The 26,563-nt window shown below is 38.3% G+C and overlaps 1 protein-coding gene across 1 annotated transcript in view; it reads right to left on the bottom strand.

Annotated features, from left to right (window-relative positions):
* Nucleotides 1-26,563, bottom strand: part of CHST9 (carbohydrate sulfotransferase 9) — a 361,943-nt gene that overhangs the window by 347 nt on the left and 335,033 nt on the right. The window contains exon 5 of the mRNA XM_043976762.1: nt 1-1,334. This exon is cut by the window's left edge and continues 347 nt beyond it. Coding sequence (XP_043832697.1) covers nt 246-1,334 — 1,089 coding nt within the window. The 3' untranslated portion in view covers nt 1-245. The remainder of the gene's footprint in view (nt 1,335-26,563) is intronic.

Below are 26,563 nucleotides of genomic sequence, written 5' to 3' on the forward strand. Positions count from 1 at the left end.
TAATCCATAATGCAAAAGTAGCTCTTTTCCAGACATTTTTATGCCATTCAAGTTGTTTATATATCTCCTTTATGTGATTTTCCTATAATTTTGTGTCAATTGGTGTCATGTTATTTGACAAAATTTCCATTCCATCAAGACAACTGCATTAGGTCCATTTCCTCAATACATACAGCTAAGGTGAAGATACAGTTACTTATCTGAGTACATTATTATTAGCAAGGAGAAGGGTTACTGGACACCAGCTATACAAATGGTGTTGTATAATTAAACATCAAATAGTCCAGGTAATAAAAATCATAGATCAATTGTCTCTCCATACTGGACAAGTCCTTCAAATATTGTCTTACAACATCTGCGTTCGTCCTTTCATCAGAAGAATGTCTGTCCTTAAAGTTTGGAAATTTTAGCCCCTTTGGAGCCCCAATCAGTTGCAAGAAGTAATTGGCATCTTCTTCCAAAGTTTCAAATTTCCCTACAAAATCATAGTTGATCAAACAAGGATAGCAGAGTTTACTGACCCTTTCCCAGTGAATGTCCATTCCTACCGGGCGGTGGGAATCCAGTAAATAGTGGATAAACTCTTTGAATTTTACACCAGATCCATTGTTTATTTTTTCTTCACATGCATTGGGTCGATATTTCTTAATAATTGCCTTTCCAAATACTGGATGGTAGTAGCTGTTTGGGTGTTCAAACTTATCCCTAAAAGCAGACACTAACCTTTCCATGGGATCTCGAACAAAAACAGCCTTGGTGTAAGTATTTAAACGGCTATATATCCCTTTCAAATCAAAGCTATCGAGTTTCTTCAAATGTTTTCCATAGTGAACAGCATTATGAGTGATATTGTAAGCAGAAGAGGCTAGGCCATTCAGCACCATGAGAATTCTTTTCCAGTTTGAGCAGCCAGCCTTAGGTACTTCACAATAGAGGATTTTGTGTCTATCTTCCACATAGATTCTAGATACCAGGTGAAAAAGATGGGATTGGGCATGGTTCCCACCCCCATATTTCTTACAAAAATCCTGAAGGAAAGCTCTCCTTTTTTCTTGAGCTGCATCTGTTTTCTTCCATTTGTCACCTCTGATTAAACTTTTGTTCAAAGGGCGAGTGTCCAGAGGCCAAGTTATTTGGTTAAACTTCTTGAAAAGGGACTTGGTTACTTGATGCTGTTCATACAACTTGTCATTTGGTGAGCCTATTGTCTCACTTGAAGCCTGAACATCTCCTTTTAAGTGGCTGAACTCACTCAGGGACCCAGAGAATGTCTTAGTAATAATAAAACTCTCATTGTTTTGCTTCAGCTCCCCTAGAACCTGGAGCTTGGAATCCTGTTAAAACACAAAATGAGAAACTATTAAAATATGACCATGAACGTGACTGTATTTACAGTGAACTAGACAAATTTGTTTCAAAATGCACTGTGGACAACAGGTTTCGTGTAAGCTATCAAAATAGCTTGGCATTTCACGCATTGCTTCTATTCAATTTCATCAGAAGACTGACATCTACTCTTATAACTTTGATGATCACCAGTATACAAATGATTCTCTCTCTTTAGAGCTCCAGTCTTATATTTCCAAGAGCCTTCTGGGCATCTTTACTTGGATCATTCCATTAGCACCTTGAATTCAACATGTCCAAAACTGAGTTACATTTGTAAACTTCTTGAATGATGGATCTATATATTGACAAATCTTTGTACACCCACAGTATTAAACTAGGCACAGAGAAGGGACCCAATAAATAACTTTTGAATAACTGAATTTCATGAGATAACAGGCCAGGCTATACAATTATAAGATCAAAGAAAACAAGTTAAGATCCATTTAATGATGGATGAGAGAATAATACAAAACATCAAAAGAATGCATTATAGTCATGCTGTACAGCAAGAAAATCTGCCTCAAGAATATACTGAGTAGCTCTGGATGAATGATTTGCCCTGGGGTAGTAATCTGCACCAAGTGTAGCTGGGAAGGTCAGGAATTGTATTGAATTTACACTAGCATCCACATGTGCAAAGGAATAATATGTAACTTAAACTCGTAATCACATGTACGTATGTGAACCTCCTGCTTTTCTCTAGTGTGTACTGACTCCTTGTGATGAAACATTTGAGAACCACTGCTCAGGAGTAGCTTGAAACCTTTCTTGGAAGGATATTCATTTCCCTCCTTCATCCTTTATTCTGAGCCATCTAACTCATATAGGACCATGCTTCATAATGCTTATATGCTACTAGAGAGGCAGAAAGGGGTAGTGAATGAAGAGCTGGCTTTCGAGCCAGGAGGATCTGGGCCCAATTCTCACCCCTGAAACTTGCTGGCTGTGTGACCCTAGGCAAATCACTTACCCTCTAAGTGAGCTAGGCAACTCTATATAATTTGCAGAGGAGGTAGCAAATCTCTTTTGGCAGAGAGAGTTTTCTCATCTTGGGGTCCCTTACACCATTCCTTCTCCTGTTGTTCTGTGAAAGTATTCCATAACAATTACTGGATGATTTTGTTGCCTTAGGATTTTGGTTCCCTACTAAGGTGCAAGGATTCTCAAGATAATGGGTATTTCAGGTTAGAATTCATAGATTTTTCTCTGAGTCACCACTGTCATAGAAGTATTGGATTTGTCTGTGATAGTTTTAAAAATATGGAAATAGGGTTTAACCACTAGGGATTCTAAGATGTGCTGGGAAAGTGCTGGGAGTAGGAGACTTAATCCGATTGATATGCCCCAAGATGCTCACCAAAGTAACAGCATCAGTAACAAAATAAATATAATACAGGGTCTGGAAAGAAACCTTCCTGAACATCTACAGAATCCACAGACATGTCCTGTCCTTGACCCTAAATCCGGATGATTCTTGAATATCTGAATTTCCAGGACTAGTCTTGGGTTGCCAGATCCCACCTTAGAGATTCTCTTTTCTGAAGGTCACATAGATCAATGTTGAGGAAAGATGCATTAACTTTGTGCTACAAGAACAAAACAAACCAAAATTGCTTTTGTATAATGTAAACATTGGTCAGCATGTATAGAATTTCTTTTGTGTCTGTATCTCCTCCTACAAACATGTGCTGATATTGGTCATTTTAGAATATATTCCAGAATGAAGAGAGCCAGTTTCTGTAACATTGTACAGTTATGGTTTGAAAAAAAATTTTTAAATTGTTTATGTGTTGAGCATTCACTGTATTAAGCCCTCAGCAAGACACAGAGATTAGGATGTAGTCCTCTTGGGGGGTTTACATTCTAGTAAGGGAGGATGACACTCATAGAAAAAAATTGCAATACAAAATGATACTTAATAAATTCATTAGAGAGTAGCAAACTAAGTGATATTCCAGGTCCAAACATCTCTACTGAGAAATGAGATGAAGGAATTCTTCATGAAGGAGATGACATTGGAATTGGTCTTTAAAGGATATGCATGATAAGAACAGAACATGGTCCTGGGATTTTATTGATATAGGGAACTTCTGGGTGGGTAAACTCTTGGTACCAATGCCCATCATCAGCTTTTCTGTGACTTATCACACAGCCAGCATGTTTCAGAGCCCAGGTCTTCCTTTACATTGCCATATTACCACATTTGTCTTAAATGAAGAGGCAAAGTTCAAATCAGTAGAAAACTTGGTGGGGGTAGGGATGGGGCAGGAGGAGAAGAACATTATAGGCTTAAGGAATAATATTTTAAAAGGGCACAGAGGAGGAACATTGTGGGAAATATGTGGTAGAAAAAATGGTAAATACTCTAGTTACACTCCAGATGGAAGGGTAGGGAAGAGAAAGAAAAAACCTTAAGATGAAAGAATAATAAAGATTTTGGGAACTAAAGTGATTTTTGCCTTCTCACAAGCTCTCATTCTTAGCACACTCTACGACTATTCCAATTTAGCACTCTTTATCGAATGAGACTATTTGTACATGTTGGTTCAATGTGCTGATTTGTATGGCTTTTCTCTTGGATGTGAGGAATTAAGCTGTGATTTTATAATTATTCTTTTCATTCTGAAGTTAATTCCCTTATGGTTTTTTTTTCCCCCTTGCAGTCAAAATGTTTGTTGTTCTCTAAGAAGCTTAAAATATGAAGGCCAGGGACATAACTGAATGTGGAAAAATCAATGGAAAGTTTCTATTTAGTGTAGAATTGTTACTCTGGATTGGCAAGACCATCAGAGACTGAGAACAAATAGAGCATCGCTGCATCTGGACAAATAAGTCCTTTCTTCAAGGAGTTCAATATATTTTATAGATTTATCATTACAAATTCCCTCTAAGTTATATAGAAGAGGCAAGGCTATTCTTTTGCTTTCTCATTTACAGATGGCCGCATTATGGCATAGACAGGTGAAATAACTTACTCAAGTAAATTTCCTCGCAGTAAGTCAATGATGAAATCAGGACTACAGTTCACTTCCCCCAAATTCAAGTCCTATGTATTTCATTTAGCAGACCACATTCTTTCTACCGCCAGCTCCCCAGTCCCAATATATTATTTATGAGCATTTTCACGTGAAATTCCTTCAACTTTCAGTTTCTATGGGAAGCCTTTCTTGTTTCCTTAATGCTAAAGCCTTCTGTCTATTGATTTTTCCCCAATTTATCCAGTATATATCTTGTTTGCCCATAACTGTTTTCATACCGTCTCTCCCATTAGACCGTCATCTCAATGAGAACAGGGACTGTCTTTTGCCTTTCTTTGTATCTTCAGTGCTTAGCACAGTGCCTAGAACATAGTGTTTAATAAATGCATATTGACTGGCTGATTTGTTGACAACTGATTTCATGAGGCATCCAATGGACCGCAACTCAGTATACTGAGATTTCCATTTGGCCGGGGCTAAGAGCTATGTAGTCCTTTCTTTGTGAGCCAAAGATTTAACACTGTCTTATCTTTCCCAAACCCATTTCATAAGCACTCTCTTGATCCATTCTTAAAATTAAAAAAACAAAATAAAACAAACTTTGACTACAAAGCTAAGTAAGATAGGCCATAAAAGTACCAGATAGCCCCATTATTCTGAAATCAGAATGTTCTCATAAAGTCAGTGCTGGAATTCCATTGGTTACTTGAATCAGTAGACAGGAGAAAGATAGCCTATACCTTTAGCATATGGGTAATAAATGAGAAAACATGTCTTCAGAAGGATGCTATCCGTCATTTCCCTGGTAAAAGTGCTTATTTAGTGCCTGTCTTTTTGAGGGTACTGTGTTAAGCACTGTAATAAATCAATTAGACAGACACAGTCCCTTTTTATGTGTGGCACTTCCCTTTTATTATATGTACATTTTATTTCCTGAAAGGGGCTGAAAAAGGACATTTGTGTGAGTTTCCCAGAGAAAATCAGCTTGAAGGGGAAGGGGACATATCTGAGAGGACCTGAGAAAAAAGCAACCCTTCTGGGGTAAAAGTACTGACTTATGGTAGAAGTACATTGTTTCTCAGGAGCTAATTTACACATAACTTTAAAAAAATAAGACTTTCATGTTTATTGTGAATCAAAGAACTGTTTGGGTACTATGGAAAATGCATATTGGTTATCTGTGGCATATCTGACAGAAAAGTAAACTTTGGATTTCTCCACCTAAGATAGATGTGGGTTACTATACATGAAGAGGCTCTGCTTTGAGATATGAGAGAAAAAAGCCAGAATAGATGCTTCAGGATGAGAAGCTAGGGAATTAGAAGGTAAAGTCTTACTCGAAACTGCACACAGAAGCCAGAAGACAAAAAAAAAGCTGATGGAGCTGGAAAGTTGATAGAGTTGTGAGAAGTCAACAGAAGCAGAGAAACAGAACAGTGACAAGAAAATAACAGTGGCTACTTTGAGTTGAGACAAACTCTACAATTGTTGTGGGGAGCAGATCTGATTGAAAAAAAGCTTTGGTGTTGGGGGGCTGATTGGAGAAAGCAGAAGTCTGGTATTTGAAGAGCTGATTGGGAAAAGGCTGTCCTGCTCTCTCTAGTACCATTTAACTGTTTGAGAGAACTTAGAGGCTTTCCTACATTTCTTGCTATTGCTCAAGAAAGGGAACCTCTTAAATCCCATTGAGCAGATCTGAAGAGCAGTGCAGATCTTTGTCTTAAGGAAGTGGCTTTTCACTAAAATAATATAATGTCCTTGCAAAAAGAGCAGTCCCAAGAAGGTGTGCAGATCCCAGGCTTAAGACTCCTGTTTGCCAAAAAAATCCTAAATTCTGCTTCAGTGTTCCAAAAATAACAGAGAAGTGGTTTTATCCAGTAGGAGACCAGGTCCAAAAGATGAGCATTCCCACTCAGAACATGATGTACAGTACCTATGCTAGGCTGGTTTCTAAAGAGACCCAACACATCCAGGCCTGCACTTGTAAGTTGGCCTGGGTACACAGGTTTCCCTATTCTTGTATCTCATTGCTAGGTTCATATAAATTTATACCTATTCTTTCCCACAGATAGTGTGCATTTGTGGGAGAGTGTAACCTAGGCTTATGGATAGAGAGTTAAGTTGTTATTATTATTATTATTATTGCTTTGCTTTCTGTTAGTAAATGTTTTTAAGACTTAGAATATGGGTATTAATTACTTCTTTTAAACCTCTTCTGTTGTTTAGTACAAAATACCTTTAAATGTGTCTTACTTCTTATTTAAACTGTTTGTTTTACTGTATATAGTTCTCAGTCCCTCTGGATCTTCTCAACTTTAATAACATTGCATTTCATTTGATACTGGCAGTTATAATTTGCTTGCTCAGGGGTGTATTTATTCCAGGTGAATGACATAACCTGGCTTCTTGAAGAAGTCGATCCCTTGTCCCTTCTGAACATCTAAAAATCACCCAATTAAACAATAACAACATGACAGCCATGGATAGTACAAAATGAGACAGGCTTCTTCACCATAAAATAACAATTCTTCAGGTTGTAGATTAAAAAACATACATTACATAAACATTTTTGCTTTGTGTCAGTAAAGTAGTGAGTTGAACTTGTTATCAAACAAGCTGTCCTTCCCAACTTCTGTTATTAGGTTTCTGATTTCTCTCTAGTGAAACCTCATTATCATCTTTCGTTGTTGTCATTTTTTCAGTTGTGTCTGATTCTGTGACTCCATTTAGGATTTTCTTGGTAAAAAGATACTGGGGTGGTTTGTATTAAGTGTCTGAATCTGGATTTGAACTCAGGTCTTCCTGACTGAAGGTTTGGCGCTTGATCCACTTTACAATCCTGGGGGGAAAAATCCCCTAAAAACTTCCCTTGAACTTTTAACATCAAGTAGCCACAGCCTCATCTCTTTCCTTTCCTTCATTGCTAAACTCTTATTCCTATACCTCCATTTCCTCACTATTCACTATTTACTTTCTCTTCAATCTCTTGCAAATAATATATTAACTAGAATCTACACAGTACTTTAAAGTTTGCAAATATTTTTGCAAATATCCCACTTCATCCTCACAATGACTCTGTCAGTTAATTGCTAATATTATCTCTATTTACAGATGAGGAAACTGAGACATAAGAGACTTGCCCAAGATCACAAAGCTAAGTGTTTGAGGCAGAATTTGAACTGAGGTCTTCCTGAATCCAGGTCCAGTGATCTATCTACTACTCCATACTGGCAATCTTGTTTCTACCTCAACGCAAGGAAGTTACTCTCTCTTTGGGAACAAAATGACATCTTAATTATAAAATGCACTGGCTTCCTTTCGGTCTCTATTATCCTTCACCTCTTCAGCTTTTTGACATTGTTGATCACCTCCTCCAAGTGAATATTCAGAGACACAACATGCTCTTGGTTCTCTTTTTGTATCTCTAATCATTCCTCTTCTTTTTTTGCCCCTCATACTTTGCCTAAACCTAAATGTGGGTGTTTACTAAGGGATTATCCTCATTATTTTCTTCTCTCTACTTTCTCCCTTGGCAATCTTATTCACTCCCATAGCTCAACTACCACGTCTGTCAATGACTTTGATCTCTCTTTGAAACCTTGGGGTTATTTCTGATTCTCCCATCTTCCTCACCCTTCATACATAACTAGAGAGATTTGATTCTCCCTTGGCAATGTCCATCTTCACCTTTCTATTCCAATCCCTAGTATAGATGCTCATCACCTCCCATCTGGACTGTGACAGCTTCCTTTTGGCCATGTTGCCTCTTGTTACTTCTTCCCTCACTTTCATTTCATTCTGCTTACTTTTACCAGAATAATTTTTTTATGCATAGATTTGGTCATGTCTTCCCTCTGTTCAAAAAATCTTCAGTGGCTCCCTATTCTACTACGTCAAGTTCATATTTCCCTTCATGGCTTTCATATTCCACAATCTGTCAAATTACTTTCTCCACTCACTCTATGGTATAACCAACATGTACTTTTTCCTGCCCCCAGAAATCAGACATTATTCTCAAGAATTTTTGCTTTTGATCACTCAATTTTCTTTTCACAGCATCTCCTTCTCCTTTTTTGCTTAATGAATTGCTGCCCACCATTTACCACCCAAATCAAATATAACCTGCTCCAGGAAGTCTTCCTTGGTTCTTTCCATTAATATAGCTTTGCCACCCAGACTTCATAGAACACTCTGTTTCGTAACTCTCTAATGCACTTATCATATAATGTTGTGTATTATAGATATCTGTGTTGGTGTCTCATCTGATACTACACAGGTAAGCTCCCTGGGCAGAGTGACCATACAGCATGTTGTAGTTGGTAGGAGCACTGAGGAACTGGCTTTGAATACTGGTTCTGCTACTTACCATCTGTGATCCTAGGCAACCTCTTTGGGCTTCAGTTTACTCATTTGTAAAATGGGAAGGTTGGACCAAATCATCTTTAAGGCCCGTTCCAGCTCTAGAACTGTGACCCTATGTATTGGGGTTTAATAAAAACTTGTTGTATTGTATAGGTTCCATTCGTAAAGAAATTATTCTGCCTGGCTGCCAAAACTTGATCAATCTAATCTCATCTCTCTTACTCAGTAGGATACCCTATACGCTCTAGTCATGTTGGCCTTTTTAATGTCCTATCAAAATGGTGCCCATTTGTGCCTCTGTGCATTTCCTCATGCTGTTGCCCCCATTAAACATGCCTTTCCTAGTCAATTCAGATCACATCCATCATTCAAAGTCTAGCTAAAAATCTCTTCCATGAAACTCTGCCAAGCCTTTGCTGATCTTCTTTGCCAGAAACTTGGCAACTCTCATAGTCTGTATCAGGCCAATTGGCTGGTAGCCATACTCTATTTTTCACTCCAAATAATTGCTGTTTATATTTAGCCTTGTCTTTCCAATTAGATTGTAAGATCTTAGAGGGCAGGAACCATGCTGCAAAGTTCTGGGCATTTTGTACGCACTTAATAGATACTTGTTGATTGTTTAAAAGAGTCAATTCTATGAGCTTGTTCCTTCAATGTTCGAATAATATGAAGAAAAGTGATTACTAGCCCCTCTTCATTAAGATGAAAACCAATGTGCAATATATTAATTTTATCCAAGATAACCAGATGAGGCTTTATTGTAATCTCTTTCTCTTTTGCTGAGATAATTTCACTTGTTTTTGAGTTTATGAGGCCATAAGTGGTTCCCATCTGTTGATGAACATATTTCTAAGAGCCATTTAGTCTCAAGTACGGAATACTTGGGGGTAGGTTAAATTATAACTTTTATATTAAGTGCCATATTAGTAAGAGAACAAGAATTGGAAGCATGTGTTCAGTTTCAGTCTTTCATTTTCGAGGCTTAAGTCAGGCAAAGAATTAATTTCATTTGTTTACAAAGTGGATTATGCCTAACAAAATCTATTTTGTTTATAGTAACATTTTAGTCAATCCATTGTTTCAGAAAATAAGAAGAATCTGATTGGTTAATTATTCAATATAGTAAATTACATTATTCCATATCCACGAAACATTGGCCTAATTTAATTAGCAAATAATAGCATGATGAAAATATTCCTTTTTACAACATTTTTAAAGCTAGGCACATTCCAGTGATGGAACAGTGAAGAATCTTGTTTATTTCATTTTCTTTTGATGGTCGACCACAGGATGTAACACAGCACTTCTGTGGACATTGAACTGTGTCCACATCAAGGACAATAGAAATGAGGCAGGTTTCATTGGGATCTTATGCTGGAACACAGAATTCTCTTTTTTTGTTGTTGTTTATGGTTACATTAAGTTTTCTTTCCCAGAAATACATATTCTGACATAGACTGGATAAAAGTACAGTGTTAAATAAAATTTCTTTTCCATTCAAATTTGATACAGAAAAATGATCGTCTCTACTTTTTCTATGGAAAGATAATTAACTAGGGATTTGATTTGATTTAATCTAATTGAACAAATTAAGCACTCACCATGTACAAGGCACTGTGCTAGGAGTGACACATAGGAGAAAAGGATAAATAAGACAGAGTTCTGTGCCTTCATGAAACTTACAAACTCATAGGTACAGTGAGTAAGATGGTTTTACAAATAACCATGATACAAGGGGGAATATGATGTTATGGCCCACAAGAAGGGCACAATATGCTAAGGGGGGGGTACAGATGAGGTGGCCATCACATCTGGTTCAGAGAATCATAAATAAAAGATAAGTTTGAGATGAGTCTTGAAAAATGGTAAGATTTTGAATGGCAGATGAAAGAGAACAAGCAAAGACTTTGAAGCAAGCAAGCATGTGTGTTTAGTCAACAGTGAGCAGTCTAATTTGGTTGGAATGTAGGGTTTATATGGAGAGTGGAGAGAGTCCAGGCTAGAAAGTAGTTTGATATCACACTGTGAAGGATCTTGCATGCCAGGATGAGGAATTTAGAATTAATTGGGTAGATGATGTGGAGTCCATCAAATGTTTTTGATCAAGGAAGTGACAGAAATGCCATGACTAGGACTATGCTTTGGGAAATCTAAAATTTTATGTATATATACATACACACAAAATATATATACACACACACTCACACACATAAAAATATGTGGATAGTCAAGTAGTGACTGAGGAAAAATATATACACATATGTGTATATATACACATATATGTACATTTACATTTTAGATATACATGCATTTATATATATGCTATATATACACACATACATATGTGTGTATATATACAATACAATACATACATACATATTTTTTTCCTCAGTCATTGCCTGGATTTTACAAAATTTATCTGATCTTTCTTAGTCTAATTTTTCAAGGATCAGTGATCTCATTGTGTGGGTACTCTCCACTCCTTTGTTTATGGTTGTCATAAGTTGCTGTGGCTGAAAAACCATCATTACTAAGTGACCACTTTTCTGGTGATGAGTCTCAATGAAGTGAACAAAGCTGACTCCTGGATATCAGACATGCAATCTGCTGCTGGGTGTGTATTCAGACCTTTCTGGTTTGATTGCTGTGTTGTTCAGTCAGGCAGGGTGGGGTGGGTAGATAAAGATAGGAGAAATAGGATAGAGAATCATCTGAGGAGGAGGAAGGTATACTTAGAAAAATAGAATCTTCAAGCTGAAGAGGGCTTTAGATTTATTTGACAGAGGATGAAAGTGAGATTACTGAATATATATGTATATAGATGTTCAAGAACATGCTGGAGAATTTAAAAGAATTTGAAAAAGTGAAATAAATGGAAATCCCTGGAACCTCATCTAAGCTTGCTTTCCTTTCCCAAAAAGGAAACTCTTGGTAGTTTCTGCTGTGTGCTGAAATTTTTCACTAGGACTTCAGATAATGTGAAAGAAGTAAAAACTAGAATTGAAATGATCACCTCCACCCTCTGACATGCCACAAAACACCATCTGAATAAACATTCGTGGTGTCTCCTTTTGGTATCCTAGGAAAGTATTCATAAAACCCATCTGCCAGGTCTTTATAGTAGGTTATAACAGATTTATTGCATATATATGCAATGTAAAGATTATGGGCTACTGATTTTCCATACAGAAAGATTTATCATCTAGGTGAACAAAAAATGGCGGTTAATGTTACTGTATAACAAGAATGAATAGGATCATCTCAAAAAGAGTGTGCATATAAATCTAGCCAACTCTATTAAGTGGCTAACTATCCAGTCAGTCACTTTCTCTTCCTTTTCCCTCCCACTGTCTGCTTCTCATTCATTTCCCTGGTCATTAATGTCCTCATTTTGGGGTGAACTGAAGAAAAGCTTAAACTAAAATCTATTAGTTTTGCAGGTCAGTTCAGTTAGGTTGAAAAGGTTGAAACTATTAATCCATGGTTACAAATGTTATTAACCACTGTCCAACACAATCAATAAGTGCCCCATAAGTGCAGGATACCCCAGTAATAACTTCCATAGGGAAAGCCTTCACTGATATCTATCTTTATTTCAAAAGCTAGGGTCAGAATGGGCCTTAGAACCCTCATGTCACTGCACTGCTGGGTATTCTAAAATATCACTTTGAAGGTCATTATTTATGCATGGATTTTATTTTCATATTTACATATCTCTTTTTCTTCTATATTTGTTTATATTAAGTTTCTTACTGATATAAGAAGACCTGAGTATTTCAGATATAATGATGGTTAAGGTGAGTTCTCAACTAAGGTTTTACTCTATAAAATAAAGGGTTTGGGTTACATGATATCTAAAGCCCCTTCACCTTTAAGATTCCAGTAGCTGTGGGGCAGCTAGGTAGCACAGCGGATAAAGCACTGGCCCTGGATTCAGGAGGACCTGAGTTCAAATCCAGCCTCAGACACTTTACACTTACTAGCTGTGTGACCCTAGGCAAGTCACTTAACCCCAATTGCCTCACAAAAACAAAAACAAAACTAAACTAAAAAAAGATTCCAGTAGTTGTGGGGCAGCTAGGTGGTGCAGTGGATAAAGAACTGCCTCTGGATTCAGGAGGATGTGAGTTCTAATCCGACCTCAGTCAGATACTAGATACTAACTGTGTGACCCTGGGCAAGTCACTTAACCCTCATTGCCCCCCACCCCCCCAAAAAAGATTCCAGTAGCTGCCTGGCTCTTCTTCCCATAGAACAATCTTTGCTTAAACCATAAGCTTGAAATCTTAAAGCTAAGGAAATCCTAAGAAGCCAGAAAACATTGTATTCACATTTGCAAATAATTTCTCCCTTCTTTTGTCTTCATCTTTTCCTCTTCCTTTTTTCTTCTTTTCAAATCTGTGATGTCATTAGTGTGAGGGATTCCTCGTGTAGAAACTCTTTTCACTGATCCTGATGATTTCAGCTCCTCCCTAATTTATTTATTTAATATTATTTAGAAAATTGTCCGAATCCCCAAGAGATTAATGGACTTGCCCATGATCACACAGCTAGTATGCATCAGATTCAGGAATTGAACTCAAGTCTTCCTGACTATACACTACTTGTATCTGTACATATAGTTATTATAATCTGCAACTTTGATGTTCTAGAAGTACTTATGGGGGTGGCTAGGTGGCATAGTAGATAGATAGAACACCAGACTTGGAGTCAGGAAAATCTAAGTTAAAATCCAGCCTCAGACATTAGCTAGCTGTGTGACCCTGGGCAAGTTATTTAACCCTGTTTGTCTCAGTTTCCTCATCTGTAAAATGAGCTGGAGAAGGAAATGGCAAACCCCTCTAGTATCTTTGCCAAGAAAAACCCCAAATAGGGTCATGAAGAATCAGACATAACTTAAATGATTGAACAAAAGGAGTTTTTATAGGTTTCTATAGGGAAAGCAACAGTGGAAAGAACACTGTATTTGGTGACAAAATGCCTGAGTTCAAATCCTGGCTTTGTTAATTAATTACTTGATGGGTTCTGAACAAATTACTTAGATTCTTTGGGCCTCAGTTTCCTTATCTGTAAAATGATTTGGTTGGGTCAAATGATAACTAAGGTCCTTTTCAGCTAAACTTGTTATTCTGGAAATTAATAGTCATTACTCAGACTATGACTAAATAGTAAAAAAAAATAATAATAATTAAAAATCCATATGTAAATTTTTAAAAATCCCAAATATTTGATTGAATTCCTCTTGGGTGTTTGGTGTTATATAGAGCATCCTCAGGCAATGTTGCTAATTTGCAACCATGTTTACAGTAACCATTATTTTCCTTTTGGGGTCCAGGACTTAACAAATTCCTAAAGTGATCCTTATCAATCTTCCACACTTTCTCCCAAGTATGCCTAGAAGCAGTTAGGTGGTGCAATGAATAGAATACTGGGTCTGGAATCAGGAAGGAGGGCTTGAGTTCAAATTCTATCTCACAATAGCTGTGTGATTCTGGTCAAGTCACAACCTCTGTTTATCTCAGCTTCCTCAACTGTGAAATAGGAATAGTAATAATAACACCTACTTCCCAGGGTTGTTGTAAGAATTAAGTGAGATGTTATTTGAAAAGCACTTAACATACAGTACCTGGCACATAGTAAGTGCTTAATAAATGCCTGTTTCCTTCCTCCCACACTCACAGAGTCAGGGACACACATAGGAATTTTAGCTTTCTGAATGTTCTATTATTATGGCTTCTTTTCTTCCAGATTTCACGTTGACATTTCAGTTATCACTGGCTCCTAAGAGCTTCATGGTTGTGGACCTGTCTGACCTTTACTATGGATGGCCTTTCGTTAGATAAATACTTCACTGCTAACCCCCATTATTAGTGTCATTATGCCTTGAACCTATCCGCTTTGCTTTCATGCATTTTCAAAAGGACCTCTAAGTAGGATAGATTTTTAAAATGTGCAATTTCCATTTCTAGAAGGAAGCTTTTAGAAGGGACTAAAGAGATGTGATCTTTCCCCGCCCCATTAGTGCTGATTTCAAATGGAAAGATGTCTATAAGTCAAAACCACCTTCTTGGGTCAGGTTATTTCGATAAGAATAGATCAAGGTAATGCAATCCCATGTTAAAATTAGAAGTTCTAAAGTTCACTGCAGACTGGCAAGCAGGCTTGCTTACCAGCTCCTTAGTGGCAGGAGGCAAGAGATTACAAGGCCATACATCCAGGGAGACTACAGATCAAATGCAATCACTCCCAGTCTTGGCTGAAGCCCCAAGTTTCAGTGTGGCAGGTTGGGAATAGGGACTTCTGGGAAAAGTCAAGGTTGGGATATCAGGACTCAGACACCCTGTTCCTCTCCTGGCTACTAGGTGTTCACAAGGTGAGGAGAGTCAGGGTATAGCCTTGGAGAATGGCTTCTGTTTCTGGCTTAGAATGATTACTCACCTTTCAATTATAAATGCTCAACAGCTCCTATTTCTTAGCTTTATGTAGGAATACTGAGGAGAACTAATGCAATCACAGTCCAGATCCTTTCAGGATGTGGGCTGCCCACTTCTTTTTGTGATGATTTAACACTTTTTGGGTATCAGGATATCATTTAGTACATTGGGGAAATAATTAATTGTTATGTCTGAGTGGCCTGGAAGGATCAATGTATCTCTAGAAGTGAGTGCTCCCATCACACTAAGGACAAGATCTTATGCCTGTCCATTCTGTTGACACACAAATATGTATACATGTGTGTATATGCACACATATAAGATGTATCCCTTAGAAGGTACCTAGTACAATCCACTCTACAAATAAGAAAACCAAGTTCTAAACTTGTTCAAGGTCACAGAGAGAACTGAGGTCTTCAGACTCCCAGTCTTGTACTTTTCCCACTAAGCCCTGATTCCTTGCTAGGTAGTAGTGGATGGAGTACTGGACACGGAGTCAGGAAGATCTGAATTCATATGTAGCCTGAGACACTTAGTGGCTGTGTGACCATGGGCAAATCTATTGACCTTTGTCTTAGTTTCCTCATCTGTAAAATGGGGACAATGATAGTCTCAACTTCCTAGGTCGTTGGGAGGACTGAATGAGATAAATTCTGTTTCTTGTTATTGTTATTCCGTCTTTTTCCCTCTCTCCTTTCTCTCATAGACAAATACATACAACTTCACTTAAAATAATCTTTTGCTTTAAGGAACAAAAAAATTTCCTGAAGGTAGGGTGTCAGGGTAGAGTGGGTTAAATGCTAATTAACTTTGCTTCTGATTGATGAGTTAAGATATTTTCATTTGTAAGGGTGAAAATTTTCCAGACTGACAGAGGTTAGTGAGGAAAGGAGTAGACCAGGACCTGAAGTCTTACAACACATCACCGCTCGTTTTAAAAGTGAAAGTTTCTGAAAGGGAGAGGAAATCTTGTACTACAGAAAAACTGTGTGCTCCACCTAAGAGAAATAAATGCCGCCTGTTGTTGCTGATGTCTGGATCAGGAAAGTCTGAGGCCTGTGACACCTGAAATTTATACAGACTCGGTGTGACAAATGCACATCTTGTAAGAAACACTTAATAGGCTTCTCTAGTGTTTAGTTAACAATGGCTTTAGAGGCCCATGCACAAAGAATACCCGGTAAATGCTAAACATCACAATGTGACTAATGATAAGAAGGAAGCAAAGAGCTCACTTCTCAAGAGTGATTTCCAGACAGACATTTCTTCCCCAGCCCTGTGTGGTGTTTTAGTAGCTTAAAGTGAATTTACTGCACACATTAATAATAATAATAAAAAATAAAGATCTTGCTTCTATTAGACTATAATCTTACTTATTTCTAAAAATATATATATATGAAATCAGAGTAGTGTAGATTTAGAACTGGGGAAGGGCCCTTAAAGATCATCTAGTATAGGGGCAGCTAGATGGCGCAGTGGATAGAGCACCGGCCCTGGAGTCAGGAGTACCTGAGTTCAAATCCGGCCTCAGACACTTAACACTTACTGACTGTATGACCCTGGGCAAGTCACTTAACCCCAATTGCCACACACACACACACACACACACACACAACCAAAAAAAAAAAAAAGATCATCTAGTACAATCCTCCCATTTTAAAAAAAGAGAAAACTGGGGTCCAGACATAATATTACTATCAAAGGACAGCTTTAAAATGTCTTCAAAAGTAACTTAAAAATAAAATTTCATAAATTTAAAATATTTTTAGTGAGGTATGTTTATTCTTGGTAGAACAGTATTTCATTTTTCCCCCAATTAACAAGCATTTGTTTTCTTTCCTCCCCAGCTTTCTACCACTATGTACCTCCCCTCCCCCCAAAAAAAAAGAAAGAAAAGAAAAAAAAGAAAAAGAAAGCTGGGAAGGAGAGAAAAAAACTGCTCCTTAAGGTACCTGAGTACTTTATGCATTTTAATTAAAATTGCAGTTGTTTGTAACTCTCTCAGCTATGTTTGTAGATTCTGAATTAGGCTAGAATGATAGTGTACCTTTCTTTTAAAGTTAATTTCTAAGTTAAATGTATCATCTCAAAATAAAGTATTATACTATGCTATTGTCCTCTGTATGTTAAATTATGTTGGAAGAAACTTTACAATAAAACACAAAAACCCTTTTAAACTAGAGTTGATATGAAACTTCCACATGTACAGAATTACTTAATGATTTTCAACAACTAAAAAACTGTGAGCTGTACCTTTATTGTAACCCCCCCCCAATCACCCCCCAAAATTACTCATGCCAGTGGGAAGGAAGGCCACAAATCAGTTTTATTGAAGCAATTGGTTTTGTTTCCAACCAACCCTACTTTCATTGTTTTAGTTGGTTAACTTGGCTTACTTGCTCCTTCCCATTTGGGGCATCCCATCCCCCACCTTTGTACATCTGTCCTGGCTATCTGCCATGCTTGCCTTGAATATTCTGCCTCCTCATCTCTGCCTTTTAGAATGCCTACCTCCCTTAAAGTCTCAGCTTAAGTGCTTCTTCCAATGTGAGACCTTTTCTTGGTTCCCCTATTAGTGGAGCAGTGTAGATAGAACACTGGCCCTGAAGTTGGGAAGACCTGAATTCAAATGTGACCTCAGACACTTACTAGCTGTGTGACCCGGGGCAAGTTACTTAACCCCAATTGCCTTAAAGATTGAGGGTCATCTCCAGGTGTCCTGATGTATATCTTGCCACTGGACTCAGATGGCTCTGGAGGAGAGAGTGAGTCTGGAGACCTTGCCCAGCCCTCCCTCACTTAAATACAATTCAGTGCAAGTCATGACATCACTTTCCTGATATCATAGCCTTCTTTGAGCTGGAAGGGCCAACAACAACATCAACAACTTTGTTATTTCTTCTTTTTTTACTTATTTATTTTATAATTATTATTTCTCCCCAGAAGAACATAAACCCCTTGAGGGCAGGGCCTGCTTTTATTTTTATCTTTGAATCCTTAACAGCTAGCAAAGTGCCCTGTACCCTGTACGTGATAGGCCTTTAGTATTGTAGGATCATGGATATATGGATGGTATGAGCCTTCAAGTTTATCTGGTTTCATCCACTCATTTGATACTAGAGGAAATTGAGGTCTAGAAAGCTTAAGTAATTTTTATAGTTAGACAGCTTGTGGATGAAAGAGCTGGGATTCAAACTCGGGTCTCCTGACTTTAAATCTCAGACTCTATTCAGTGCCCCAATTAATCGCCGCTCACTAAATTAAAATGAATTGAATTCAGAGAACATTTTTTCAGTGCTTTAAGATATCTCTGAAACATAACATGCTTAGAAAACCTACATAGCACATTTCATTCCTATTAAAGACATATGCTGGGGCAGCTAGGTGGCGCAGTGGATAGAGCACCGACCCTGGAGTCAGGAGTACCTGAGTTCAAATCCAGCCTCAGACACTTAACACTTATTAGCTATGTGACCCTGGGCAAGTCACTTAACCCCAATTGCCTCACTAAAAAAAACCAAAAAAGACAAAAAAGACATATGCTGGGGGTAGTTAGGTGGTGCAGTGGATAAAGCACTGGCCCCGAATTCAGGAGGACTTGAGTTCAAATCTAGCCTCAGACACTTATTAGTTGTGTGACCCTGGGCAAGTCGCTTAACCCTCATTGCCCTGCAAAAAACAAAAGAAAGAAAGACATATGGCAATGTTATGGGCCCAGGGCACCCCAGAAGTTCTCTGGGGCGCATCAAAGAACTTTCTCCTTGGGAAACTAAACCAGAGGACAGATACACCTAGAGAGATAAGCAGAACCAGTTCAGACTGAGCCAGCTAGTCTCCCTCATCCCTGGGATGATAAGATTAGGTGTGGCTGCTTCCTTTGTGTCCTGAAGAGATGGCTTGGGAGATCTATAGCCACCACTCACCCAACTCCTCCAGCCACCACCAGTGGGGGATGGTCTTCCTTCACTAAAGGAACTTTCCACAGTCAGATGGTCACCCCCATCAGTCCTCTATAAAAGTACCTGCCAGTCTCCTGCTCGAGGAGATTGTTATCTCAGAGCCATGCTCTATGCCTTTCTCCCCATGAGAAGTCCAAGGATTTCTCTTGGTTTCCGTTTCCGTTTCCGTTTCCCTTCCCTTCCCTTCCCTTCCCTTCCCTTCCCTTCCCTTCCCTTCCCTTCCCTTCCCTTCCCTTCCCTTCCCTTCCCTTCCCTTCCCTTCCCTTCCCTTCCCTTCCCTTCCCTTCCCTTCCCTTCCCTTCCCTTCCCTTCCCTTCCCTTCCCTTCCCTTCCCTTCCCTTCCCTTCCCTTCCTTCCCTTCCCTTCCCTTCCCTTCCCTTCCCTTCCCTTCCCTTCCCTTCCCTTCCCTTCCCTTCCCTTCCCTTCCCTTCCCTTCCCTTCCCTTCCCTTCCCTTTCCTTTCCTTCCCTTCTCTTCCTCAGCCCCAAAATGAACTACCATCTTATTCTAACTGCTTTTGTGTGCAAGAGGGTGTTATTCTTTAAAGAGAAATTCCTAAGGACCTCAAACCCCTAACCCCTACCCCAAGCCCCTACCCCAAACCCCTACCCCTACCTCTCCCCAAACCACCTACCTCATTCTCCCCATGATAGCAAGAATTGATAGAACTCCAGGAAAGTAATTTGGAATTATGCTAAGAAAGTGACTAAAATTGTCCATAGCTGGTGACTACTAGAAATCCGAATCTTAGGCAAAGATAGAAAGAAAAGTACAATATATACCAAAAAAGATTTATAGTAGCATTTTTACAGTGGCCAATCATTTTGGGAATGGCTAACAAATTGTGATACATGAATATAGTGGAATATTATTTCATTGGAAGAAATGTTGACTATGAAGAGTCTGGGGAGGCATGGTAGGACTTGTAAGAACTGATACAGAGGAAGAAGGCAGAACCAGGAAAGCAGTATTTACAATTAGTACAACAATTTTGATGGAACAACAAAACAAAATGTGAAACTGAATGCTGAGTACTTATAATGACCAAGTTCTAACCTGAAGAAGAGAAGGAAGTGACCCTCTCTGTTCTTTGCAAAAAGCTGTGGAACACAGCATAGTCTGTTAGAATTGATATGTTGATTCATTTTATTGAACCACTTTTTCTACTCTTTTCATTCTTTTTTGTATAAGGGAGGGATATATGAATGGGAAGATGATATCAACGAGGTGTCAATAAAATAAACTAAATTTTAAAAAATGATAATTTTCATGACGTTGTAGTGCTAATTAGAGAGCAGAAAAAATAATGGGTTATGAATTTATCCTATTCTGGGATAATATTCTGGGGTCCTATTCTGGTGGCCACATAGGTCACTGCTAATTTTTGTCTCAGCGTAATAAACAATATTGTTAATAAGCTATTTTTAAAAAGGATCACTAATTTCCCCAGTGAATCACATAACCAGGAATTCAGTGCGTTCTCTAGAGAGCTCAAGAAGTTGTTTGTTCTTTGAGCTCAGGTGTGGTGAAGAAGATGTGGACTATATAGAACTGCTAGCTATTGGCATGCTGGTGGAAATATTGTTTTCAAATTTCAATCTCTATATCCTATGTGAATGTGCAGTTAATAATCTACCTAATGAAAGAAAATCTGATTTTCAATTTCAATATAATATTACCTAAAGTGGTATGAGAAAATAATTATTGATAATGGATTTCTTGGGGTGACACAGGGACCCAGTTTTAGTCAGCTTTCTCTTAACCCCCACTTGAAGATTTAGCTCAGAACAGCGTAGCACCCCCAATATTTTAAATGACACAGTGGCAACCTGGGTTAATAAAACTGTATGACAATGCTCCACAGTAAACTCTTCTCTGGGTTTACTATGTTGATCATCCACAGTAATGAAAAGAAAATACTTGTCAAGAATTAAACTCCGAAACAAAGAAACAGGTATTTAAAGAAGTTGTGGTTCCTTTTCTTGTCTCAGTGCCAAAATTGAAATAAATTAAAGATGGATGATGCCTATTGTATTATCCTATGTTTCCCTCTGCCCCACCAATAAATACTAAGTATAAGTTCAAAGGAAAAGATGTCTCCTCTTCTTCCAAAATGCTCTTGGGTGAAATATATTTGCTGAGTGGCACTACTGTGAAATGGAAGGAACACTAAATTTCCATTGAGGAGAATTCTGATTTTTCTAATCTCAACTCTGATACTAATGATTTGTGTGATCTTGTACAAATCACTTGACCTTGAGGGATTTTAGTTTTCTCAATGGAGAAAGGAATGCAATGTATCAATTGATCTATCAGGTTATATCCAGGTTTAGTTTTCTATCCTGCTTCTGTTTACTACCCATGTGCCCTTGTGATCTTATTACTTCTAGTGGATAAAGTGCTGGGCTTGGAGTCAGGAAGACATCTTCATGAGTTCAAATCTGGCCTCAGCTAGCTGTGTTACCCTGGGCAAATCACTTAACACTATTTGCCTCAGTTTCCTCATCTGTAAAATGAACTGGAGAAGGAAGTGTCAAATCACTCCTGTATCTTTGCCAAATGGGGTCACTAAGGGTTGGACTGACTGAAATGACTAAATGACAACAACAACAACAAATCAAATACACACGCCTATATTTGACATTTAAAACTTTACGACCTGACTTTTTTTTTTTAACCACTCCAGAATTCTTACATATTACTTCTCTCTTCACATTTTCCTTGACCCAAACATACTGGTCTATTTGCTGTTTGACTCATACTATGTTCCATTTCCATACTTTTGCACCGATTGTTCCCTTAGCTAAAATGTATTCCTTTCTCATCTCCACCTTTAAAAATCCTTGGTTTCTGACACTGCATTCTGGGAAGATGGTGGGTTGTTCAGATATTTCCAGGCTCTCCAGATTTCCTCCACAAACAGCCAGAACATCACCACAGAATGAACATCGAGCAGCAAAAGCAAAAGGGCAAAAGGGTTGTCCTCCGAAGAAAATTTGAGAGGACTTCCGGGAAAGACACAACCTTCTGAGGCTAAGGTTTGGCCAGAGTGGAATGTAGACACCTTCAGGCTATTCAACTGAATCAATAATCAGCAGGCCCTCAGGGCAGCTCCATCAGGAAGCAGACTGGGCCTCAAGAAATTTCACCTCAGCCACAGGAACTTTCAGCTCACAAACTTTCATTTGAAGCTCCTCCCTCCCCCACCCTGCTTTCTGTGTCTTATCATGGGGAGCAAGAACATTTTCTGGACTTTGTGGCTGGGGGGCCTAACTCAGGCTTAGGGGAGGAGAGGAGTCCTTGAGGTTGAGCTCTCAGACATAATTCAGAAAATAACAGTAAGGAGGATCTGAGGCCAGGGGAAACATTACCCACAACTAAGGATTAAAATCTGATTATAATAATAAACTGCTAAAATTATTTTTAAAAAAAATGAGTAAGTACCTGACCATAGATACCTTGTTGTTGTCATTTGTCCTTCATTCTTGAAGAGGACCATGACATCATGACTTGCATTGAATTGGATTTAGGGAAGGGAGGAGGGCTTGTGCAATATTGCCAACCTCAATCTCTCCTCCAGAGCCATCTGGGTCCAGTGGCAAGATATACATCAGGAAGACTGGAGATGGCCCCAGATATTTGAGGCATTTGGGGTTAAGGGACTTGCCAAGGGTCACATAGCTAGTAAATGTCAAGTGTCTGAGGTAAGAGTTGAACTCAGGTCCTCCTGACTCCAGGGCCAGTGCCCTAATTCACCATGCTACCTTGCTCCCCAGATACCTATTATGGTATAAAAGAAGATCTGGGTTTATATTCAGAGGAATGAGGTTAAAAAAAAAAGCCACGCCTATGCCAAAGAGCAATGTCAAAAAGAGCTCTTGGAAGAACTTAAAAAGGAATTTAAAAAATCAAATAAGATTGAAGAAAAATTAGGGGGAAAAAGCAATTCAAGAAAAATTATGAAAAGAAAGTTAATCAATTAGAAAAAGAGGTCCAAAATCTTAAGGAAGAAAATAACTGCTTGAAAACTAGAAATGGGTAAGAGGAATTGAATGATGTTATAAGACACCAAGAAATAATAAAACTAGAAAAAATAGAAGAGAAGAAAGATCTTAGGGAAAAAACGCACCAACTGATCTGGAGAACAGATTGAAAAGAGACAATATAAGAATTGTTGTACTACCTGAAAGTTATGATAAAAAAGAATATAGATACAATATTACAAGAAATTATTAAGGAAAATTGCCCTAAAGTGCTAGAATAAGAGGGTAAAGTTGAAACAGAAAAAAGCTGCCGTTTATACCTGAATGAGATCCTGGGGGAAAACTTACAGGAATGTCATAGCCAAGTTTCAAAACTCCCAGGTTAGGGGCAGCTAGGTGGTGCAGTGGATAAAGCACTGGCCCTGGATTCAGGAGTTCCTGAGTTCAAATCTGGCCTCAGACACTTGACATTTACTAGCTGTGTGACCCTGGGCAAGTCACTTAACCCCCATTGCCCTGCAAAACAAAAACAAAACAAAACCAAAAACAAAACAAAACAAAAAACCTCCCAGGTTAAGGAGAAAAGATTGCAAGCAACAAGAAAAAACCCAATTTAAATGCTGCAGAGATACAGTTAGGATTTCACAAGACATAGCAGCTTCTACACTAAAAGTCTGTAGATCTCAGAACATTATATTTTGAAGAGCAAAAGAGCTGGGGTAGGGGCAGCTAGGTGGCGCAGTGGATAGAGCACCGGCCTTGGAGTCAGGAGTACCTGAGTTCAAATCCGGCCTCAGACACTTAACACTTACTAGCTGTGTGACCCTGGGCAAGTCACTTAATCCCAATTGCCTCACTTAAAAAAAAAAAAAAGAGCTGGGGTTGCGACCAATGATAACTTACCCAGCAAAGTTGAGTATAAGCCTGAATAATAATAATAATAAAATGGACATTTGATGAACTGAAAGACTTTCAGGTATTTGTGACAAGAATATCAGAACTCGATGGAAAATTCAAAGAAATATAAGGAAAACATTAAAGACTAATAATTATAAGGGACTCATTAATGTCAAACTGTTTTTTTTTTTTTTGCTTATAGATGAAAATGTTATCAATATTCTTAAATGCCATCACTACTAGAGTAGTTTGAAAGAAAGATTGGGGCTGAGTTGTATATGATGGGGTGATTCTAGAAAAACAAAATTGGGTAGGAAAAGGTAAAAAGGAGCAATTATCTCATAAAATGGGGTGTGAAAGGAAGAACTGATACAGTGGAAGCAGGTTGGAGTACAGGGCTGGTAATGTTGGAACCTTATTCTCATTTCCTTCACTACTCACTCATCTCAAGCTCTACTTTCTTCATGAAGCCTTTCCTGATTTCCCCTGCCTGTTGGAGCACCCCCAATTAAAATTTTGTATTAATTTATATTCAAATATAGGTACTTGTTATCCTGCCCTTTATAATGTAAGCTTCTGGGGACAGGGATTGTTTCATTTTTGTCTTTGTAGCACTCAGCTCAGTGCCTGACACATAGTAGGTGCTTAATCAATGTTGATTAATTAAAGTGTATGGTTTTTGTGTGTTCATCAATGAGGATTCAGGCTCTGCTTTTGTAGACTTTAGTGTGTAGTCTTAATATACAGAAACCTATACTCCAATGTTTCGACTGAAACAGAGTACGATCTAAAAGTTATATCTATGAATATATAGATATAGCTGCTTAGCTTCTCAAAACATTTAGATGTTTCACTAATAGCTGTACTTGCAATACTAAAGGAAAGAATTCTTATAAAAGTCATTAAGAGACATTGTGAGGGAAAAACCATCCTCTTCTCAATAATTCTGAGGAACTCAGCAGCGATGTGACAAAGGCTCTTTATTTCCTTCTTGTGAGAAGGAGGCACCCTAGTGTGCAGCTAGCGGGTGCCAAGAAAGGGGGCTCACAAGCCCTGTTTTATACCCTAGTCCCTAATGTGAATGGACACTCCCCTTTTTCATCATTGATTGGATTACTCAAGGATTACAATCTATGCGAAAAAACTAGCTAATCAGAAGGCAGTATTCCCACCCCTCTTCCTTGTATGGGCATAACTCAGGAGTGGACCTTATACTTCCTTATATGGACACAACTCTGGAGCCGACCTTATTGAGACCAGGGCTCCTTGAATCATGTGATTTTGTTAGCCTGAGGGGGAGGAGGGAATCTGGGACCTTTGTCCTACAAACAGGTCAGGAGGACCATGACTGATTGTTATATCCACATTGAGAGGAGACAACTACCCATTTTCTCATAGACATATAAAGGCTGGTATGGTTTCTCTCAAGCTGCGCAGCAGAGGAAGTATGAAAAAAAAGGTAGCAATGCCCCGATGGTGATAGGTAGGGGCACCATGGTAGTGAGAGAAGATCACTGGCCCAGGAGTCAGAAGACTTAGATTCTAGTCCTGATCTAGTCATTAGCTGTGTGACCTTTGATAAATGACTTCAACTCTTTGGCTCTCCTTCACTTTCGTTACATATAAAATGAAGGAGTTGGACTACATCCTAGCTTTTTAAACTGTGGGTTGTGACCCCATATGGGGCTGTGTCACTGAATGTGGGGGGTCATGAAAAATTTGGCAACAGTAAAAGGTTCTATATGCCTATTTTGTATACTTATGTACCCGGGGTCACATAAAAATTTCTTGGGTGAAAAGAGGTCATGAGGGGAAAAAGTTTAAGCTCTGGACTAGATGACCTTAAAGGCTCCCATTTGGCTTCAGCATTCTATGAAATACTGAAATAGTCACCTGACTCCAGTGTTATAAATAACAGTAATTTCAAATATTGAGATGAGTCTATTCAAAGAATGCAAGTCATAATCTTGCCATTTGAACTCAGAGAATATTACATTAGCTAAATGAGTGAGAGGATTTTGTTTTAAAGCTCAGTAAGTTAGAAGGTGTTTGAAATTTTCTATTACCTATTGGGTAAAATAAGATCTCAATTAGAGATGGAATCACTCTGGACCTTTTATTTGGTACTAGTGTTGATAAACATAAGAAACCATGGAAGAATATACCCTTTGCTGGCATGGAAGATACTCTGACACCCATAAATGTTGACTTGAAACTTATACTCTTGGCAAGGATGAATGACGACTTGTGGTAGATGAGTAGGAAAACAGGGAGATTTATGTTTGTGAATAAAAACTGAGTGTATCTTTCTGCAAACTAATGTCTCTGTCTTTAACCAGTGATATAGACTAGTGGTCTCCATACTTCTTTTGCTTGTATACCCTAACAGCAAACATTTTTTGACCACTGTCAAATACTATGAATGTACAAATTATATACATGCAATACTATGTTAACAGTTATTGACATTATAAAACACATAAAATACAAATCACAGAATTAATGAGATAAAAGATGAAAAAAGATTTGAGTAAGTAGAGAGCCACTAGCGTTTACTGA

This window comes from Dromiciops gliroides, chromosome 1, assembly GCF_019393635.1.
Source record: "Dromiciops gliroides isolate mDroGli1 chromosome 1, mDroGli1.pri, whole genome shotgun sequence".
NCBI lineage: Eukaryota > Metazoa > Chordata > Mammalia > Microbiotheria > Microbiotheriidae > Dromiciops > Dromiciops gliroides.